This window comes from Mytilus galloprovincialis, chromosome 8, assembly GCF_965363235.1.
Source record: "Mytilus galloprovincialis chromosome 8, xbMytGall1.hap1.1, whole genome shotgun sequence".
Lineage (NCBI taxonomy): Eukaryota > Metazoa > Mollusca > Bivalvia > Mytilida > Mytilidae > Mytilus > Mytilus galloprovincialis.
Window position 1 is genome coordinate 6,628,292 of NC_134845.1, and position 23,050 is coordinate 6,651,341.

A 23,050-nucleotide genomic window follows, 5' to 3' on the forward strand; every position below is an offset into this window, starting at 1 on the left:
GGACACGTTTCGATGTATTCCCTTAAATAATTATTGATCTTAATTGTGTACAATAAAATTGAGAACTAAAACTAGGAATGTGTCAAAACAGCAGAAAACAGCCTAAGGCGATCAATGTGTTGAATAATACTTTTAGTGTAGCTATCTTGATTTTTATCAGAAATATGCCTGTCTTACCATTAGTGAGACATAACGTATCGATCAACTTTCATATCATTAAGTTATGACTTAGATATGACAGACAACACTCAGCTACAATCACTGAATAACAACTAAGCTACTGCTTACTTGGGACAGGTACAATCAGAATTCGTTTGGATAATTTTTCAGGGAATGCTGAACCTCCCCATACCTGAAACAACACAACATAAGAACATATTGTCAAAATCAGTTGCACATTGCATGAATCACTGGATTGGCACAAAACACAAACACAACTGACATGTTTATACGTGTATATACAGACAAAAGACACAAAACCACTGATTAATTAGTAACAGATACATGTACAGAAGACGTATTCAAAGCCCGTGACAACTTATAAATACGTCTTGTTCTTCTATACTATAAATGTATCAATTAGTACACAACTTACGGATTTATATATAATGAGTGTCAAGACTTCATAAACAGTCTGAAAAAAGCAAGCCATTGACTTCATAAACAGTCTGAAAAAGCAACCCATTGACTTCATAAACAGTCTGAAAAAAGCAACCAATTGTGTAATGCCAAAATGTTGTAACGTTGTATCGAGAGGATGTTAAACCATCACAAAACATATTTAGCTATGTTTTAATTAACAAACTCCGCACACAGCAATGTCATATACTTAGGAATGTGTACAGTTCTACAGAAACAGCCAAAAGTTTAAAGCAAATGTTTGTATCTGGTAAAAGATAAACGTTATTTTTGGTAACGAAATCCATGTCTTAATGATTTACCTATTATAATTATCAATTAAGGACTTTTGACAAGGTGAGTACGTTATATATGGATCTGTTCAGATTAAATTGATCGAGGACGAAGTTTTTCTTATTTTGAATGTTATTGGGGATATATTTGTTATAAAAACGGGGCTATGAGTTTGAGCTTTTGATTACGAATTTTCATCAGAGTTGGGTATTTTTGTTATTTTACTTTTTCCTGTTACTTTTTGGATTATTTTTAGTAATTTCACCTATTTGAACCGAAATAAATAGAAATCATCTTGTCCATTTTTTGTTTCATAAATATATTATGATTTCTTCTGTATGTTTTACTACAGTTATTTACACATGTTTATTCACAAATCCCTATGCGAGTAATCGCTATGCTTAGAAGAGTCTATTTTCAAATTAACGACTTTGACTCTTAGTTTTATATTTTTCGACATGTTATATAATTACCTACTCTGTGGTAAGAAATCCCGGTACCCGCCCAATTACATGCAACCAAAAGAAGTATTATACTATTAAACGTTGCAATTTTGTGGGAACGTTTACTGCGTTCTGATGATTTAGACATGTATAGAAGGTATTAAACAATTAAAATTCCCCCAACCATAGAGAAGGTAAACTGTCGAATAAATACAAATTCTGGAGTCAAAAGTCTGCAACATGAAAATGGTGTATTAGACTTCTTGTTCTAACAGTAAGTCTTTCAATTGTTCTACATTGTCAAAATTACTTTCATCTTCAAGTAAACTTGTCGATCCTTAAATAACCTAATCCCAAAAGGTTATACACAGGCAAAATTTGCTCACATGAATTTCACATAAATCTCACATGAAATTCACATGAAAAATTTCACGTACGATTCACCTCAATAGAGCTTATACATGAAACTCACGTGAAAATGTTCATGTGAATTTCACGTGAATTGAGATTCACTTGAATTTGATGTGGAATTTTTCACATGAATTTCACGTGAAATTAACAACAAAAAAAAATAATATTTTTCATGATTTTGATTAAATTTTAAAATTTAAATAAAAAAATTAACGTGATTTTCATGTGAAATTCACATGGGTTTCACATGAGATTCACATGAAACTGACAAACACTGATTTCACGTGAATTTCACGTATAAGCTCGTTTGAACATGAATTTCACATGAGATTCACATGAATTAAATTTCACGTGAGATTCACATGAATTAAATTTCACGTGAAACTGATGTGAGTGAAATTTGCCTGTGTAAATCCAACACTAGTACTGTTATTAGATAATAGAATATTGTTTTTAATGGTATTAATATTGATTTTGTTATAAGTAAATTAAAAGCAAACTAGATATTATTGTTATATACATATACACTTTCATGTATCTACAATCTCTCGATGCCTATATATTGGCATTGCAAAAGGTCATGTTTTTCTCTGACTTTTAATGACTTCTTTATACTAAGTCCATTGGATGTTGGATTTGTACTGATTGATAATTAGGTCTTAGATGAATGAATTGTTTATTAGTTATTAGTGACTTTGAACTAGCTGTCAGTAACTGCGAATACTTTCAATTCATTACTTAGTATCTTTTTGTTGTTGGGGTATACAAGTACCCAGCCACGTCCACTTTGTGTTCTTTTTAGATGTATTACTATTTGTATCCATATGGTCAGTTAAGCCTTTTTCAACTGATTTGTACCGTTCGTTCTTATGTTTTACTGATACACCAGTGTCACAGGTCCAGGGGGGGGGGGGGATCCCGCTAACTATGTGACATTTTTTATGCATGTGCCAAAGTCAGGAGTCTGTATGGGTCATGAGTCAAAACAATCGAGTCTCTGATAAAACGTCGCATTCATCAGTTGAAAAACTGTGTGAATGATCGACCGTTTTCAGAGATAAAGAGGCTGAAAAATGTTTATCATCTCTTTATGATTAATATGTTGTACTAATACGAGCGTCTTTGTGATGAAATTAGGAATTTCCAATTTATCAATTGCGCCCCTCTTCGTGCCGACTTGTTTCTTTATCTTTAAAATTATGAGGGTGACTTCATACAGGAACTTCTTAGGAAGAAACATAAGAAGAGAGCAATATCCTTTAACTCTACTTCCCGCTATATAGATTATGTTTTTTCACTAAATAATTCAAAATTTGGTGACTATGTTGAACTCATCTATCCCATCAAACTAGAGATAAAGGATACAACAGATACAGTCATATCTTTAATTACATCTAGAAATTGACAATGAGGGTCGGTTGAAAACAAAACTTTACGACAAAAGAGATGATTTCAGCTTTTCAATTGTGAACTTTCCATTTCTAAGTAGCAACATTGAAGCAGCATCTACATACGGGGTATATATCTCCCAATTGATACGATATGCCCATGCTTGTATTTCCTATTATGATATGCTTGATAGAGAGTTGCTGCTCACAAGGAAGCTATCAAACCAAGAGTTCCAAATGGTAAAGTTGAAATCATCCCTTTGTAAATTTTACGGACGCCATCACGAGTTGGTTGGCCGTTATTGAATAATCGTTTCACAAATGATATCGGATATGTTCCTTATGTCGTTACTACAATCCCCTTCCCTTTCATGAATGTGACCTACATAATTAGATTATTTACCGGATTTGTTACAACATGAGCAACACGACGGGTGCCACATTTGGAGCAGGATCTGCTTACCCTTCCGGAGCACCTGAGATCACCACTAGTTTTTGGTGGGGTTCGTGTTGTTTATTCTTTAGTTTTCTATGTTGTGTCATGTGTACTATTGTTTGTCTATTTGTCTTTTTCATTTTTAGCCATGGCATTGTCAGTTTATTTTCGATTTATGAGTTTGACTGTCCCTTTTGTATCTTTCGTCCCTCTTTTATCTAGATTTGACATAAATGGTGTCATCATATACACCCTGACAAATTGATATTTCTGCAAATATCAAATCTAGGAAGTTTGTAGATAATATACGACTGATAAAATTTTGTAGAATGTAGAAATGATCTCGAATGATAGTTGTATTAGGATAAAGATAAAATTGCACCTTGACCTTAAATATGTCTATATTTTTTTTTATCACAAGTGGACAAACAATTATGTTATAACAATCACTTAAGTGTGCAGTTTTTATTATTCCGTTATCTTTGTTGTGTATACATTTTAACCTTTCTCACAGATCGAAATTAATTTATTTTCTCCAAATTAATCAGGAAATCAATCTTAATCAGTTATTTTCCATCAAAGATAAAACGGGTGATGGAACTGATGCAGTTGCGTCTTTATATGCTGTATGTTGTAAAGGTTACTTGGATTTAGCTGAATTTATATTACTTAGTAGACAAGACAGATAATGTTTTTGATCAACATTTTCATCCTATGAATGCTGCAGCATCTTCTGGTCATTGTGATTCATTAGAGTTGATGATATATAGAGGAGCTAAAATTAATCATCGTGATCAAAGTGGCAAAACTCCCATGACTATGACATGCATACATAAACATGAAGCAGCAGTAAAACTCCTTATTGACAAAGGAGCAGACATGAACAAAAGAACAAACAAAGGTCCAACTCCATTGGTGTGGGCATGTACAAGTAGTAATACGCAAATGGCTGAACTGCTCTTCTACCATGGTGCTGATATAGACAAATGTGATTACGAAAGAAAGACACCAGTAATGCAGTCCCGTAAACGCTCTTCACATGAAATATTCGACTTTTTAATTTATAAAGGTGAATATAGTTCCTTTTAATTAGAGTGTATTTTTCCTTAATTTTTTTTCTTTCCCTTCCTCACTCATTTCTTAGATTTTTTTTGGTGGAAATGAAAGAAGAGAGGTGAAATAAATTTTTGGATGTTGTATTTTAACTGATTTTGATTTGGAATGAGTGATTAGGCCAAGTGCAAAAAGGTAATATTTACAGTTTTCGGAACATCTCTTGACTTGTCAATAGGGGTATGGATAGTTCCTTTTAATTAGAGTGTATTTTTCCTTATTTTTTTTTCTTTCCCTTCCTCACTCATTTCTTAGATTTTTTTTGGTGGAAATGAAAGAAGAGAGGTGAAATAAATTTTTGGATGTTGTATTTTAACTGATTTTGATTTGGAATGAGTGATTAGGCCAAGTGCAAAAAGGTAATATTTACAGTTTTCGGAACATCTCTTGACTTGTCAATAGGGGTATGGATGTGTATTGGCTAAATTTGTAAAAGTGATTGCGTCAATCTTTCTGAATTTTGGATATATATTTGGACTAGGACTATGCATTACACACACAAAAAATTGGACAAAAGTGCATGGTGCAATTTTTTTAATGATGCAAAAGGTTATAAAGAACTGATAGAGGAATTAATTGTGGTCTGTGGCCAACTAGATAATGATGGGTTGTCTCCCTTAATGTGGGCGTGCAAAAACAATTACATTGAAATAGCTTCGTTGCTCATTGAAAAAGGATCAAATATGAACCAAGTTTCTTTAGATGGAAAATCGATTCTACAGAGGGCATTAATTAAAGAAAGCCATGATATTCTTCAATTGCTCGTCTTCAAAAACATCGATGAATCAAAAGAACTCAAACAAGCAATAAAAAACAACGATATGTGAACTATCGAGTTTTTAATTGATGGTGAAAAACGAAGTAGCCTACAAATGAACAAAGGTACACCTTCTTTGTGTCATAGAAACATAATAGAAAATGGTATGGATTTGATAAACAAGTTTGATGATGAAGGACATACTCCTCTATTGACATCATGTAATAGCAAAAATATTGAAATTACAGAGTATTTGATTAATAAGGGAGCCGACGTTAATTTTCCCTCTTTAAATGGTTTAACGGCCTTACGAGTGGCATGCTTAAGCAATGAAAAAGAACTTGTTGAACTTTTGATTGCAAACGGAGCAAATACATTTAGAGAGCTGTGTTTTGCATTTGATAATAAGGAAGAACTCACACTGGACATTTTACTCAAACGATATCGAATATTAATGATATGTTACGTATAAGTTGTTATTTAAAAAAAAAACTGATATTGCTTATATGTTAATCAAAAACGGAGCTGATATTGACCTTGAATTGAAACGATCAACCTAACGTACTATGGTTAGCAGAGTGCATTGATCCTTCACAAGCTCTATCATTTGCATGCTGCAATGACAGAATAAATATTATTAAAGCCCTGATAACTTTAGGTGCAAATGTCAATGTTATTTTAGAAGAAAAAACAACTCCGTTAATGTTTGCAAGTGATAAGTCAAGTACAGATGTCATATGTTTGCTTGTGAATAGAGGAGCGAATGTTGATGCCGTGGATTCAAATGGTTGGAACCCTTTAAGATGGGCTTTTCATGGACAAAATACGAAGAATATTGATTATTTAATTGAAAACGGTACCAATATTGAAACAACTTCCATAAGCGCTATGTGAGATAATAATTTATTGGTCATTGATATGCTAGCGAAAAAAGGAAGAAATATTGATAGGTTGCTAGGTATATCATGTGAATGTGAATATGGAGATGTGGAAGTTGTTGATTTATTGCTTTCCTATGGAGCTAATATAAATCAACAAGACGAAAAAAAGTTGACACCACTAATGAGGGCGTGCAAGTTTGAAAAAAAAGGACATTAGTCAACTATTAGTTGAACGAGGGTCTACTTTAAATAACGATATTCTTGTTGCTTCTGTGTCCTTAGAAGAGAGTGATCTAGTTAAATCTCTAATTAAAGCAGGTGGAGGTTTTACTAAACTTTTTATTGAATCGTGTAAAAGCAACGACAAACAAATACAAAATATACATCTTCGTTTCGGTGGGAATATAGATAACTCGCATGCTGCTATAATGATAGCTGTTCATACAATTGATATCGACAAATGCCATGTAAATGGTTTCACGCCCTTACTGACAGCTTGCTGGTATTCCATTGACGAAATATTTCAGCTCTTGATAAACATTGGCGGGGTAAACATTTCTAAATCAATTCACAATGCCTATATACATAAAGGTTCTCCCTTTTGTAAAACATTTATTGGAAAATGCAGAAATGAAGATTTGGTAGAAACTCTATTTCAGGCATCACAAATTGGACATTGTGAAATAATGCAATAACTAATTTAAAATAACGTAGATATCAATCAACATTATGAGGCTGGAGACTCGCCTTTGAAAAAAGCATATATGAAAACAAGTATCAGCAACTTGCAGAATTACTTATTAATAACGGAGCAGATACTGGGGAGGTATTTATATGGGCTTTCAAAAAGAATGACGTGAACTCAACAATATTTTTGGTAGAATGTGGTGCGAATGTGAATAAAATTGATTGATGATGATGATGATGATGATGATGATGATGATGATGATGACGACGACGACGACGGCGTCGACGACGATGATGGTGATGATGATGACGACGATGACGACGACGATGACGATGATGAGGAGGAGGACGATGACGACGATGACGATGATGATGACGATGACGATGATGATGATGACGATGACGACGATGACGATGAGGATGACGACCATGATGATGAGGATGACGACGATGACGATGATGATGATGATGATTTTTTTTTTCATTCTTTATACAAACAAGAATGCATGATACATTAACACCCTAATTGTGGAGGATATAGAGGCGCTGATTCAAATATTTAAATAGTAGTAGTACTCTTCTTAATTCATATGATGAATTTGTTTTTAAAACAATAGTACAATAGTACAATTTAGACAATTATGTGAGTTAACACATTTAGTCCGTCCGTCATCTGTTGTAAACTATTCAAAAAATCTTCTCCTCTGAAACTACTGAGCCAAATACCTTTAAACTTTAACTAAATGTTCCTTAGGATATCTAGTTTATGAATGGCATCCGAAATGTTGATCCGTCGACTAACATAGCCGCCATGGCTAAATATAGAACATAGGGATCAAATGCAGTTTTTAGATTATATCTCAGAAACTAAAGCTTGCAAAGCAAATCTAACATGGGGTAAATATGTTTTAAAGGTCAAGATCTATCAGTTCTAAAATTTTCAGACAAACCGAACAACCCATTGTTGGGTTGTTGCCACTAAATTGTTTTTTTAAGGAAATTATGCAGTTTTTATAGGACCATAAAAAAAAGTTGCGGTCGTATATTGGTATCGCGTCGTTATTGTCTGGAAACACTTGTTGGTCCCTTATTCCTAAACTGTTAGGACCATAACCCCCTAAATCAATCCTAACCTTCCTTTTGTGGTTATAAATCTTATGTTAAAATTTCAAAGGTTTCTATTTATTTACACTAAAGTTACTGAAGATTTTTTACTATTGCTGAATACTGTGCAATTGAAAATTTCTTGATATTGCACAATACTTAATATAATAATTTTGGATCCTGATTTGGACCAACTTGAAAACTGGGTCCATAATCAAAAATTTAAGTACATGTTTAGATTCAGCATATCAAAGAAGCCCAAGAATTCAATTTTTGTTAAAATTAAACTTAGTTTAATTTTGGACCCTTGTGTTTAAATTTCATAGATTTCTATTTACTTATACTAAAGTTATGGTGTGTAAACCAAGAAAAATGCTTATTTTTGCCCCTTTTTGGCCCCCAATTCCTAATTTGTTGGGATCTCAACTCCCAAAATCAATCCCAACCTTCCTTTTGTGTTCATAAACCTTGTGTTTAAATTTCATTGATTTCTATTTACTTATACTAAAGTTATAGTGCGAAAACCAAGAATAATGCTTATTTGGGCCCTTTTTTGGCCCCTAATTCATAAACAGTTAAAACCAAAACTCCCAAAATCAATCCCAACCTTCCTTTTGTGGTCATAAACCTTGTGTCAAAATTTCATAGATTTCTATTTACCTAAACTAAAATTATAGTGCGAAAACCAAGAAAATGCTTATTTGGGCCCTTTTTGGCCCCTAATTCCAAAACTGTTGGGACCAAAATTTCCAAAATCAATCCCAACCTTCCTTTTGTGATCATAAACCTTGTGTTTAAATTTCACAGATTTCTATTTACTCAAACTAAAGTTATAGTACGAAAACCAAAAGTATTCGGACGACGACGACGCTGACGCCAACGTGATACCAATATACGACCAAAAACTTTTCAAGTTTTGCGGTCGTATAAAAATTGATAAACAAACTGTATGAACAAATTGTGTGAAATTGTCATTAAGGGGCAATAACTCCTTAATAGGTCAATTGACAATTTTGGTTATTAAACATATGTGTAGATTTTACTTTGCTGTTTAGAGTTTATCTTTGTCTATAATAATATTAAAGATAATAACCAAAAATTGCAAATGTTCTTGAAATTAACAATTTAGGGGCAGCAACCCAGGAACGAGATGTCTGATTCCTCTAAAATTTCAGGGCTGATAGAGCTTGACCTAGCAAAGACTGTCATCTCAAGTCAGATTTGCTCTAAATACTTTAGTTTTTGCGATATATTTGCCAAATACTGCATTTTACCCCTACTTTCTATATTTAGCCATGATGGCCATGTTTATTTCACAAAACAGATAATAAAATCCTAAATACCCTAAGGATCATTCAGATCAAGTTTTGTTGGAATTGGTTCTAGTAGTTTCATAGAAGATGTTTGAAATAGTTTACACCAGACGGACGATGACAGCCGTCAAGTGATGACAGAAAGCTCACATTTCCTTTGGAAAGGTTAGCTAAAAATGCTAGTGTTCCTTTTGTTTTCCACATAAATAATACTTCCATTAATTAGCAAGTTCTGGGTCGAATCTGATACCATTAACAATTCAGTATATGTCTCATATAGTTGTCTGTTGCACCTGTAACCTTCTGTCAATCCTTCCTTTATCAGGACAAGATGGAATTCTTCAAGTGGTTGTTTAATATGTATGTAATACTATAGTACACTATTTAACAAGTCTGTTTTCTAACATCTCAATACCATTATTAATTTTCGTAAATGAGTTTATTGTAGTTATAATACCAGGAGGGGTCAAACAGAAAGATTTAGAAAGCAGAGAAACTTCCACCTTTCAATCAGCATGACTTTAAAACAGATGACAATACTAATACTAAGAATCCAGGCTAAAAATAAGGCATAGCTACTTAAATTCAGACACAGACCTGCCATATTCTAGGAGTATCTGAAATTAAACTTATTGACCAATGAACCTTGAAAATAGGTCATGGTCAAATGTAACCTGCAAGTTGGACATGTATACATTACAATCATTTACTACACCAAATATTGTGGATCTGATGATTGTGTTACGGCCTTGATCTGAAGAGTTGAGCCTTTTTCAACTGATTTTTATAGCTAACATGTTTAACTGCACCACATTCTGATTCAACTGATTTTTACAGCTAACATGTTTGACTGCACCACATTCTGATTCAACTGATTTTTATAGCTAACATGTTTGACTGCACCACATTCTGATTCAACTGATTTTTATAGCTAACGTGTTTGACTGCACCACATTCTGATTCAACTGATTTTTATAGCTAACATGTTTGACTGCACCACATTCTGATTCAACTGATTTTTATAGCTAACATGTTTAACTGCAGCACATTCTGAATGTAAGAGTCTATCCGAGTCAGGAGCATGTAATTCAGTGGTTGTCTTTTGTCGCTGTGTTAAATATTTATTTTTCATTCATTTTTTGTACATTGATAAGCCAATAGTATTTCACCTTTGAATTCTTTTACATTGTCATTTTGGGCCTTTTTTATCTGACTATATATATGCGGTATGAACTTTGCTCGTTGTTAAAGACCATACAGTGACTAATTGTTTTTAATATCTGTATCTCATTTGCAATCATACCACATCTTCTTTTTTATATTAACCAATTAAACTTAAACCTTGATTACAGATCCATGAAATGTGGTCAAGGTCAGGTGAATCCTGTTTGACAGACAAAGTTGTCCATTTAAGGAAACAATATTCCAAATATAGGTATTGTTTTACTCAATATAAGAGAGACATCTGCATATCAAAAAACTTTTTTTTTAAGCATTCCCAAAATCATAAAAATTATGTCAAGAAAGGAGTAGGGACAATAAGGCCCTTATTTGGCCCAAAAAATACTGTAAAAGAGCCTAGTAGGCTTAAAAAAAAGATAGACATATAAGAAATATTTTATTTAAAAAAACTTTGTAAAATATCATTCAGAATTAACAATAAAAACGTATATCATATAAACTTAAATAATAACACATAAAACTTTCCTAATTGCTGTGTTTGTTATTTGAACAAATCCCACTGGAAATAGCTACATTTATGAAGACCAATAGAAAATACAAACACATACATAAACATATTCAAATCAAGTTTTTGTTTATAAATATAGTTAAGATATGACATAAATTATCTAGTTCCATCTATCAGGATATTAAACTACAATGACAAGGATAGTGTGTATACGTATAAAAGTACCAGCACTAACATAAATAACAGTTAAACCGGTTAAAGGATTTTGGTAAGACTCGTTTCAAAACTGATAAACTATTTTAATTTCTAAGGGTTTTGATACATAGTGGGTTTTTTCTTGTTAAAAACAGTTTTTGATAGTTCAGAATATGGCTAAGATCTGAAGCCTAAGGGTATATTCATATTTTCTGATCTTTTACTCACACAAAATCTCATTATGTCCGAGCTTTCAGAAAGTTTTTCGAAATTGAAAGCAAGGTGATTATTGCATATTCACTATCAAACTAGTAAGCCAAAACAAAACAAATTTCCAGGTAACAAATTATGATATGCTTAATTAAAAATTAAACAGGTAGTGGCAAAAAAATAAATTAAAGTTTTCAGAATATGAATCTGAGAAATTATACAAGACAAGCCTGAACAGAAAGAGAATTAGGACAAATAACTCGATATCCTGACAAACATATAAATAAATGAACAGTTACACGTAACAAATGGCCATTTATGGACTTCTGATAAAATGCCATAAGATACGGTTCTTCTAGCTTAAATATTTCAGATCTAATTATCTTTAAAGGAAGAAGAATCAAACTCAGGCAGCCATAAATAATTATAACATGTCAAACTGAAAGAAGTTACAACTATTTGTAACATTATCACATTGTCTGCTATATTGAGATTTCTTACATATCATGTTTTAAATGGATTCTTAATATATCTGTTTGTACTAAATATCCTGTCATAGAAATCTATGTAAAATATACCATACACATTCAAAATCTCTATTTATTCCCCCTCAATGGGACATTTTGTAGAAATCTATGTAATAATAGTTCTATAATTTGGGTTCTCTCTGCTCCTTCTCTAGTTTCCATTCAAACTACTAGTTACTCATCAATCATCAGTAAGATTTCATCTCGTTCTTGATACAAGTTTTATAGGTGCTCCATGTGTCCTGTGTATGCATCAGGTGGGACTGAAAATAGAGAACACAATGTATATTCAAGAGGAAAGAAAGTTAGTGAGTTCAAATATAGAAAACCACTGGAATGTTAAGTCATGTTTGTATGTACTCCTATAGTAGTAATATCCCTGTTATGGGTTTTATTAATTGTTGAGAACTCTACCGTGACCTTTATTTGTAAAAATCTGCTTCATTTAGACTCTTACAGGACTGTCTCATTGGCCATAACACCACATCTGTTTATTTGAAACTGGTAATTGTTTCTATTCCAAAAGTTATAAGTATCATGTATTAAAATAAATACACGTTGCTCCACAGATTTAAATTCATTTGTATTGGATTTGAACAAGCTGACAATATACTATATAATCTGAAAAAAAACTTGTATATTATGAGAAAAAAAATCCTGTTTATTGTGAGAAAAAAAATGAACTAAAAGCTACCACAGGTTTCAACTAAAAAAAACTAACCGGATATAGAATAAAATATAAATGATTTTTATTGTTAATCTATGCTCATTTGCCCAGTTTATTTTTGTCACCTACTGATAAAAGCAATGTTTTACTAATTTACAAAATGATGATTAAACATGCTGTATATATATATAGAAACTGAATAACATTGTACAGGGTAACCATTCTGATATACATAAACAAAAAAAATATATACCATGTGTAAACATGTATTAACAAATCATGCAGGACATTTCTACAAACAACTATTTCCATTTTATTTCTACGGTTATTTATTATATGAACATTCAAATAAAATAAAACAAAAGCTAAGGCAAAACAAAACTATGTGAAACAATGAAAACTTGTACAACTTTTTAAATGATCTCTGTTTGTGCTAAGTAGTTTTAATAGTACTTTACACCTACATGACCTAATTAGCAGTACAAGTGAAGTATGCTTGTTTTAAAATGTGACACCGGTTAATTATTTATTGATGGTTGCATATTTAGATATTTTTACTACAGTTACTAATATCTTTATCAACTTTGAATCACAACTTTTCATTTTATTGTAATGCTCAGTTTAATAATATTTTTGAAAGTTAACACAGCATCTATGGCAGTTCATCACCTGGCCCATATGCTTGTAAAAATAAACATAGCTATTCTTCATGTTCTGCTAAAGATTGTACAGCCGATCAAATGCAAATCTTGAATAGTATTACAAAGATGATGACAAGATTCAAATTATCAATATACATCCATCAATATTTACTTTAGAAAATGTGTAACAAGTTTTCATCAACTATAACATAACATGGAATGAGACAATTATATTACCTTGTATTTCTGAGGGGAGAAAAACAATGTGTCAATGTTATCAAGATAACAGGTCTGTCTTCAAATAATGTTTCAGAAAGACAATGTTAACGAATTGTTTATATTTATTCAAAATCACTTTCTTCTGCTTTACTTTGGTTTTAATTTCTATATTATAATTTATAAATAAACAGCATCTCTTAAAAACTGTAACACAGAAATATTTCAATCAGAAATTATTGATTGAATTCTAAAAATCAAACTATGATAATACTACTTCAGACAAGATTTGAAGACAGAACTTTTTGTATAATGGTGCAACCATGCTCAGTGTCACAACACACATTTAGTATTAACCTGTCATAAAAAGGAATAAACTGAATGGAATTTATTAAGAATAAGTCATGCCACAGTAAAAGCTGTGAAATGATGTATAACAGGGATCAAAGTATTTGTGTCTATGTTCAATTTTATTGAATAACAGATCTTGCATCCATGCTTTGTTTACAAAGATCTGAAATCGTTTGTTCTATTTTCTGTTCAGGTAATTATTACATCAGCCATTGGAATTTCAGATTTCTTATTTTTGAAGATCACTATTCATAACTTGGCCAAGGCCCACCAATCAAGCCTTTAAGGTTCGTAAAATTCATAGGGAGCGATACAAATTTCTATAACAGGCTAATGTTATAATTAGTTTTCCAAAGAGAAATTGTCTAGCCTAAAGTTGGAAAGTTTAAAGTCAATAATGAAAAGAGTATCAATATGACAAAATGACCTGATCCTCAACAGACGTAGAACAGAGTTTCGTCAGATCATTGTAAGCAAAGCTTAGATACACAATCTGAGTTTTAATCAGATAGTACAATGTTGAAATATAAAACAATATGAAAAGTTAAATTAAAAAGACTCAATTTGGCTAATTAAATTTGAACAGGAAGTCTATTGCAAGATCAGTAGTATAGGTTGCCAAAAAAAATGCACACAATTCAAATGTCAACAGAGATAATCCTTACCCTTGATCCTCTATGTAATCTGTCTTTCATAATAGAAATAAATTCCTTATGACTAAGATGTCCATCTCCATCAGAATCAAAAATCTGGAACACAGTCTTGACCAAATGTGTACTTAATGTTTGACCAGTACACACCATAACAGCCCTCTGGAAGTCCTCTGTAAATAGGATAAAAAAAAATTCTATAACCATGATAACTAACAAAATAATAGTAAGTTGTCTCTTGAACACGTTCCCCAAAAAAATGCAATTGCATCTATTTCACAATAATACAAACTTGCATTTAAAATTTCAGTAGTGATTTTCAAAATTATTGCACCTTTAAATATTAGATTTCAAATTTTGTCAAAAGTGAAGGATTTGAAATTATCAATGCCCACATTATTTTCTGAAATTATAGTATTCAAATATATGTGAGTACCTAAACAAAATTGGTCAATCACAAAAATAAATCACTGCTTGAAATGCCTAACTTAGTAAAAGACACCATCAAGAATAAGTTGGATAATGTTTATATGAATTTGTATACATTGGAAGTAAAACTGACATATTGAATCAATATTTATCTTGTAAGAACCCGCAAAACCACACACTGTACATGATAAGTCGTTTGAACCACAGACTTTATCAGTGGTGGGTGAAATAGTTCTTGGTATTAATGTTTGACAATCTAAAACAACAACCTTCACTTCTTAGAAGGTGTAGGGAACATTGTCAATGGAATAAAATTAAGAATGAAAATTGGGAATTGGTGAATGTGTATAAGAGACAATAACATTAGTCCATCAAAAATCTTTAAAAAGGTTACAAACAGGTAAATATTGTGTTGGCTGCTAAAATACTAAAAAAAAAATTGACTTTACTAGAGCTTCTTATTTCAAATCCTTGTGGTTTTAAACCTGGTCATGGGGGTCATATCAACTTGAAGTTGTTAAAAACACTGGTTGAAACTCAAATTATTTATTAGATCGAATATTCTGTGAAGTCACACAGCTGATCCGTTTATCAAGATTGGTCAATTGTCTAATGAGAAATGGTTAACCTTATCAAACCTATAAATTCTTAGCAGTATAATCATAAAACTTTGTAAAACACAGCCTGTTAAAGACTTATTTTTCTTTATTTTTTTTTGCAGCCCAGAATGTTACAGATATCGGCATTTAACAAGAATGTGTCCAAAGAACAAAATTCAACATGGATGCCCCACTCGCATAATCATTTTCCATGTTCAATGGACCATGAAATTTGGTAAAAAATCTTATTTGGCTGTAAAATCAGAAAGATCATATCATAGGAAACATGTGTACTAAGTTTAAAGTGAATTACACTTCAGCTTCATTAAAAACTACCTTGACCAAAAAATTTAACCTGAAACGGGACGGACGACAGATGAACGGAAGGACGAACAAACAGACGGACGGACACACAGACCAGAAAACATAATGCCCCTCTACTATCATAGGTGGGGCATAAAAACATAACTCATTGCACTATGACCCAAACATCAACATGAATCCATAATAATTACGAATTCAAATTTACCATCAGAATCTGCTGCTCTTTACACATTTCAGTATTACTTACAATCCAAATTAATCGTAAGATTTTTTGTGAAAATAGTTGCAGACTTTTATTGTTACCTTCTGACACAGATTTATCAGCATATGTGTACATCTTCATGGCTATTGTAAAGTCATCTAAGTTATTGTTACCTTCTGACACAGATTTATCAGCGTATGTGTACATCTTCATGGCTATTGTAAAGTCATCTAAGTTATTGTTACCTTCTGACACAGACTTATCAGCGTATGTGTACATCTTCATGGCTATTGTAAAGTCATCTAAGTTATTGTTACCTTCTGACACAGATTTATCAGCGTATGTGTACATCTTCATGGCTATTGTAAAGTCATCTAAGTTATTGTTACCTTCTGACACAGATTTATCAGCGTATGTGTACATCTTCATGGCTATTGTAAAGTCATCTAAGTTATTGTTACCTTCTGACACAGATTTATCAGCGTATGTGTACATCTTCATGGCTATTGTAAAGTCATCTAAGTTATTGTTACCTTCTGACACAGATTTATCAGCGTATGTGTACATCTTCATGGCTATTGTAAAGTCATCTAAGTTATTGTTACCTTCTGACACAGATTTATCAGCGTATGTGTACATCTTCATGGCTATTGTAAAGTCATCTAAGTTATTCAGGAAGTGACAAAACTGTTGGAAATCTTCAAAGGTAATCCCCTGAAACAAACAAAAAATATGTCTGAATCTAAAATAATATGTGTCCAATGTTTATTCATTTACTCTTTTCATTATATTTTGTGTCTCCAACTGGTTAAAATAATCTGTAGAATAGTGTCTAATGAATAAAGTATTGGTTAAGCTCAAAGTTTTAAATTAATGTTTGTATTTGTATTTTACAGTATTTGTATTAACCATATTTTCTAAGACCCTTTTTGTCAGATTTTATGTCAGAACTGTGTACTTTAAAAACAAGAAAAAGTCAACATTAAATGCATCTGTAAATAAAATTGTAAAAACAAGAATGTGTCCTCAGTACACGGATGTCCCATCTGCACTATCATTTTCTATGTTCAGTGGACCGTGAAAATGGGGGAAAATCTCTAATTTGTTATTAAAATTAGAAAAATCATATCATAAGGAACATGTATTCTAAGTTTCAAGTTGATTTGACTTCAACTTCATCAAAAACTACCACAACAAAAAACTTTAACCTGAAGCGGGACGAATAAAAGGACAAACAGACAGACGGACTGACAGACAAACAGACAGACACACACACACAGACAAGAAAACATAATGGGGCATAAAAAAAATTAAGAAAGTAAAAGGTTTAAGGGACGACATCAAAAGTTCAATGAAGGATAAAAAACTTAATTCACATAGTTTTTTCACTGACCACCCACCCCCCTCTAAACTTAATTTGGGAAAAATTGATTGACCTATATGGATATATGTAAAAATCAATGTCGGATAACCAAATCTTGCAGCAGTTCAACCCCCCCCCCCCCCTCCAAACTATTTGAATTAAGTTTTTTATCTTACATTGATCTTTTGATGTCGTCCCTAAAATGGATGAGTAACCAGTATTTAATCTAAATTATGTGTCATTCAATTTCTGCCCCAAAGTCATTTACAAGTTAAGAAAAATATTTCCTTTAGTTATATAAATAACTAAAATGTAAAATACTGAAAGGTAAAGATTGCATTGGAATTTACATTAAGCAATGGCAATACTTTGAACAGACTGACTGGACTGGCCGACTACAATTATGTACAAAGGAAGATAACTCAAATTTTATATCTCAATTCAACAATGAAAACATTGATGTATTTTAATAGAAGGGATAACTAAATTAATGCACCATGCTTAATTTATGAAATTATCTGGACATGTGAGGCAAAAGAAATACACATCATTTTGTAAAAGGAATAACTGAGTATATATCATTGACAAATTTCTCTAAATGTTCCTTGATAATGTTTATAGAATGTAATGCACTTTGTTTATCTTATAGATAGTGGTGAAAGTCTAGAAATTTGATAATTGTTAAGCCAGTAACTTTAGGATTTTGATTGCATGTATGCACTCTTTAACACCCACAAACACTAAAACCCAGTTTATATAGAAATGTGAAATCATTATTAGAAAGTTTATATAGTTGATATATTGTATAGAAGCTGCAAGTTTAATAACCAAACCTTTTCTGTTGGTATTCTACTTCTAACCCTCTCCACGGATGCTTCCACGTCAGACTTATCTAACATTGTATAACGTAGTAATATTCTAGCAAAGTCTTCCTCAGATATAGTCTTCAAACCTTTAGAGAACTCCATGAACTCTAACTCTATTACCTCAGCCTGTAAATTCTCCATGAACCTGAAGAAAATAATACATATATATTTCTTTTCCCTTTCAGAAGGTAATATTATGTGTGTATTTGTGTCAGAGCTGCATTTTAGTAAAATGTGTCCATAATATTCTACCATTCATTTATTATTCTTTTCTAGTGTGTGAGAACTCGTCAAACATAACAAAACACTTTCCTCAACCTTTCATATATTTTAAATGATTAAAGTGAACATTTATATTTGTATTTTAAAGTGGGGAGGGGTTTTTTGGCTGAATTTTGTTTTTACTGCAATTTTTTTCAAAATCTGTTACATATATTCACTGCTTTTGTAGACCTATCAACTTAGAGCTAGACATATTGTAAGGATAACTATATATTGTGGAAGACAATGTGTTGATCTCATGTGTTTTTTTTATACGACCCAAAAAAAATTTTGGGTTCGTATAATGGTATGATGTCGTCGTCTGCGTCGTCTGAGTCCGAAGACACTTTGGTTTCCGGATAATAACTTTAGTTTAAGTGAATAGATCTTAATGAAATTTTTTCAGAAGGTTCAATACCACAAAAGGAAGGTTGGGATTTATTTTGGGGATGATGGTCCGAACCGTTTAGGAATTAAGGGCCCAAAAGGGGCCAAAACAAGCATTTTTCTAGTTTCAGGATAATAATTTGTTTACCAGTATTTCAATTGCTCTGAAAGTATACTGCAATGTTTAAAATCACAAGTAGAAGGTTTGGATTCATTTAAGGGGTTATGGGGCCAAAGTTTAGGAATTAAAGGCCAAAAAGGGGCCAAAACAAGCATTTTTCTAGTTTCCAGACAATACCTTGTGTGTAATTGCATGGATCTCTCTGAAATTGTACCACAATGTACCATATAACAAAGGGGAGGCTGGGATTAGTTTTGGGTTAATTGCCCAAAATATGTAGGAATTAAGGGCCAAAAAAGGGCCAAAAAGAAGCATGTTTCTAGTTTCCAAACAGTCATGACAATAACTTGTGTTTAAGTGTATGGATCTCTCTGAAATCGTACTACAAGGTTCAATATTACAAAGAAAAGCATGGGATTGAGTTTAAGGGTTATTGCTCCAAGGGGGGTTTCAATAAATTGGGGGGGTGGGTCTCAGTTTACCATTTTTTTAAGGGATTTTTTTTTTTTTTTCAACATTTTTCAAATTTCAAATTTTGAAAAGTTTCAATAAGAAATATTCAATTGCACAGTATTGTGCAATAGATGTGTTAGATCTTGAACCACATTAATTTTGTGGCAAAAACCTATATTATGTCAAAAATTTGATCACAATCAAAATTCGGACAGTATCAAGCTTGAATATTGTGACCAAATTTGCCCCAATTGTTCAGGGTTCGACCACTGGGGTCGTATAAAGCTGCGCCCTGCGGAGCACCTGGTTTTGTTTGTTACTGCATCTCTTGACCATACGTGTTCAGAGCATATCCCTTTATTTGTACAGTGTAACCTGTGTAATCCGACACAGTGGGGGACTAGAAAAAAATGTTGAAATTAAGAAGGTTGTCGGAATACTCAGGTTTTTGTCAGCAAGGATACTAGCATATTTTGGGACCATGAGAATGTGTCAGTTAAAGCAGGGTGTTTGAATACTCGGGTGTCCGATAAGGCAGGTTACACTGTATTTGGGGCACAATATATAATTACCTGCTGAAATCATCATACTGCATTGTATCATTTCCTTTAGGTCCGAAGAAGTGAATCAACAATGTTGTATCTGGTATGGGCTCTAAATTCTGTTCAAAATAAAATCATAGCAAAGTTTATATATACTTCCACAAACATACACAAACACATTCATGTCACATAACAATGCTTCAGTCACAATAATAGTAGAATGAAATTGGGTGAAAGAACTCCCAAAAAATGTAATATACTGGAAAAAAAATAAGGAACAAGTTGCTTTTTATCTATTTTTTGACGAATGACTGAGATTTTTGTAATATGAGATTTTTTTTATCTTTAAATAAAAGAGTGTTGACAATGCAATCAAATCACAACAAAAGCAAAGAAAAATGACATGCAAAAATGTCTATTGCTGTACATGCACGCACAGCTTATAAATTAGTATTTTAGTTCTTAGTTGTCCTGCCTTGATTCAGAACACAAACACTTCTATCTGCTAAAAAGCACATCTACATGTATCTTAAAACGGTAACTTACTGAATACTGGCAGTTAAATTTGTTAAAAATAAAATTCTGTTGCAGTAATGAACTTGAAAAAATCTTACAGGACTAAATTGATAAATATTCAGCCCTTCTCTCAGTAGCTAGGGATAACTGAGACTAATAGACATTGTAGGTGACCAAACACAGTCTCCTATTCAAACTGACATTTTTTCTGTATTGACCTCAAGAACTTAATGAGTGTATTATATTCTAGAAATATTCAACAAATTTAACTGTCATGATAGACATGCAAAAATCAAACTAAAATAAATGTTTGTTTTATGTACACAAGTAGTAAATCGATAGATGAATGTAAGAGACTCTGACCTTGGTGATTAGACACATCAAATACAAAATAAAATATTTAACATTGCTGCAAGTCATTTTTCTTCTTTTCCCAACTAAATCATCTAAACTAAAAATTGATCCCGAAAATATATTTCAGACTAGAACCATTATGGAGTTTGAAGGTTATGGAAGTTGTCGGTCAGATGCAGAAAAGCATGTTATCTACTTATTTTTCACTACCAATTCTGATCATTTTAGTACCTAAGCTACCCATGTTATAAATCATATTAACCTGAATTCTTTTTAAAATTTAGGTGTATGTCAAGTATATTAGAAATAAAGACTAAAGTAAATCATTGATCAGACTAACATTCAAACTAAAGGTTGCAGTTCTGTATATATAGACAATGCTATTTCCCATAGGAACTTCCTTTGCTGCTAAAACTGTGACACTTTTACCATGAAGTTTCATGAAAAATTATATCTCAGAACCGAAATTTAATATGCACTTCTATTTTATTCAAAGGTCAAAATATAAAACAAAGAATATGATACATGTATACCCCCAAAAGAGGTGTTGTTTCAGAAACAGCTGTATTTACAAAGTGCAACCTATATCAAACAAAAAGTGTGGACACACTTAGTTGTCTCACTGACTGAACAATAGGTCAATAATTTTATAGATCATGAAAACTGAGGTGAAATGACACCATGCATTTCTTAATAATACCCATAAATAATGTTATTGACCAATGAAGGGCTGTTTCATGTACAGGGAATGAATACAATGTAACTGACAAATGCATGACCAACAACTCATATTACAACAAAATCATATATAACAGTTATATATCATCATATATCTCCATTATTAAACTTACATGTAAGTGAAAGTGACATAAAAGTATTTGCAAATGTTTAGAACAGCAGGAAGACTAAGATCTTGCTTCCTGTAACTAATATCACATGCAAGACATAAATATATAAAAACAAACAACAAATATATAATCATAGCATTGACCCTCATTTCTAACAGAACCAAACAAAATAGGATAAAAATCTGTGAAATGTCATTATAATTGTAGATTTTTGTCATGGATATATATTGTTAGTAATGATCAGTGATAGAACATAAGATGCTACAGATATGTTTCCGACTGACACAAAGTTTACCCGTAAGAAAGCTTCTACTAAAACATGACCCTTTGTTCCTTTAGTGGGAGTATCCTGTTACAACAATGACAAAACATAGAAATAATATAAGTAAAATCTATAAATATCTGAAGAATGAAAAACAACAATTTCTATAAACTTTCCTAAACACAAACTTACCGTCCTAAACAACTATAATGAACAGATAATTGGCAAACATACATTTTATTGAAGCTTAATTCCTGACACACAACAAATAAACCATTCATAAAATCAAATATCAAGCTGATTTGATTGATTGATTGTTGGTTGCTTAATGTTCAGTGGCAAATATTTCATGTATGTTCAGGATGGGTGGCTGGTTTGATGAGTTTCAATTTGATGATGATGATAAATGGCTGTTAAATGTCCAGCGTCAAATTGAATGTATATTCAGGACAAGAACATGTTAGAAGTGATAAGGATATTAACCCTGCTTTGTACAAGACTGACACGCTAAGTTGGAGTGTTAGCATGCTAGTTCATCTTTCCTAAAAATCAGCAGGAAAAAAAAATTGTTCCCCTACCTAGACTTATTTTTGCGACTCAGTTGGCAAGTCCTCATTCCAATCCCTTAATGTAGCATGCTTAAATAGAAGTTGCAAATACCCATTTCAGTCTTTGGTCTGAACTGGCTTGAGTTCAAACACATGGCCTCCCCTACTAAATGTGAAGATTGTATTGTAGGTGACCATCAAGATTGTTAGTTTGAATTTGAATCAAGTTTGTCTGTTCAGAAAAATGTGTTAATAATGAATCTTTTCTTATGAGACAATACTAATAACACAAATGTGCTGGGTTTCAAATATCTAGATGTGATACATCCAAATTGGTCACATACAGTTATATGGACCAGACTTGTTAAAGACTGTGCCATTGA

General features: G+C 32.1%; 1 protein-coding gene across 9 annotated transcripts in view; it reads right to left on the bottom strand.

Moving 5' to 3' along the window:
• Positions 1-11,050: 11,050 nt before the first annotated feature.
• Positions 11,051-23,050, bottom strand: part of LOC143084952 (calcium uptake protein 3, mitochondrial-like) — an 82,786-nt gene continuing 70,786 nt past the window's right edge. For 6 of the 9 annotated variants that reach the window (XM_076261049.1, XM_076261046.1, XM_076261042.1 and 3 more), the window contains 5 exons: positions 20,170-20,258; positions 18,343-18,520; positions 16,752-16,860; positions 14,608-14,765; positions 11,051-12,330 (listed from right to left, as the gene is read on the bottom strand). In XM_076261049.1, coding sequence (XP_076117164.1) covers positions 12,256-12,330; positions 14,608-14,765; positions 16,752-16,860; positions 18,343-18,520; positions 20,170-20,258 — 609 coding nt within the window. In that variant the 3' untranslated portion in view covers positions 11,051-12,255. Of the gene's footprint in view, positions 12,331-14,607; positions 14,766-16,751; positions 16,861-18,342; positions 18,521-20,169; positions 20,259-22,152; positions 22,207-23,050 lie in introns of all 9 variants that reach the window. The other 3 variants (XM_076261045.1, XM_076261040.1, XM_076261041.1) reach the window with 1 other exon arrangement.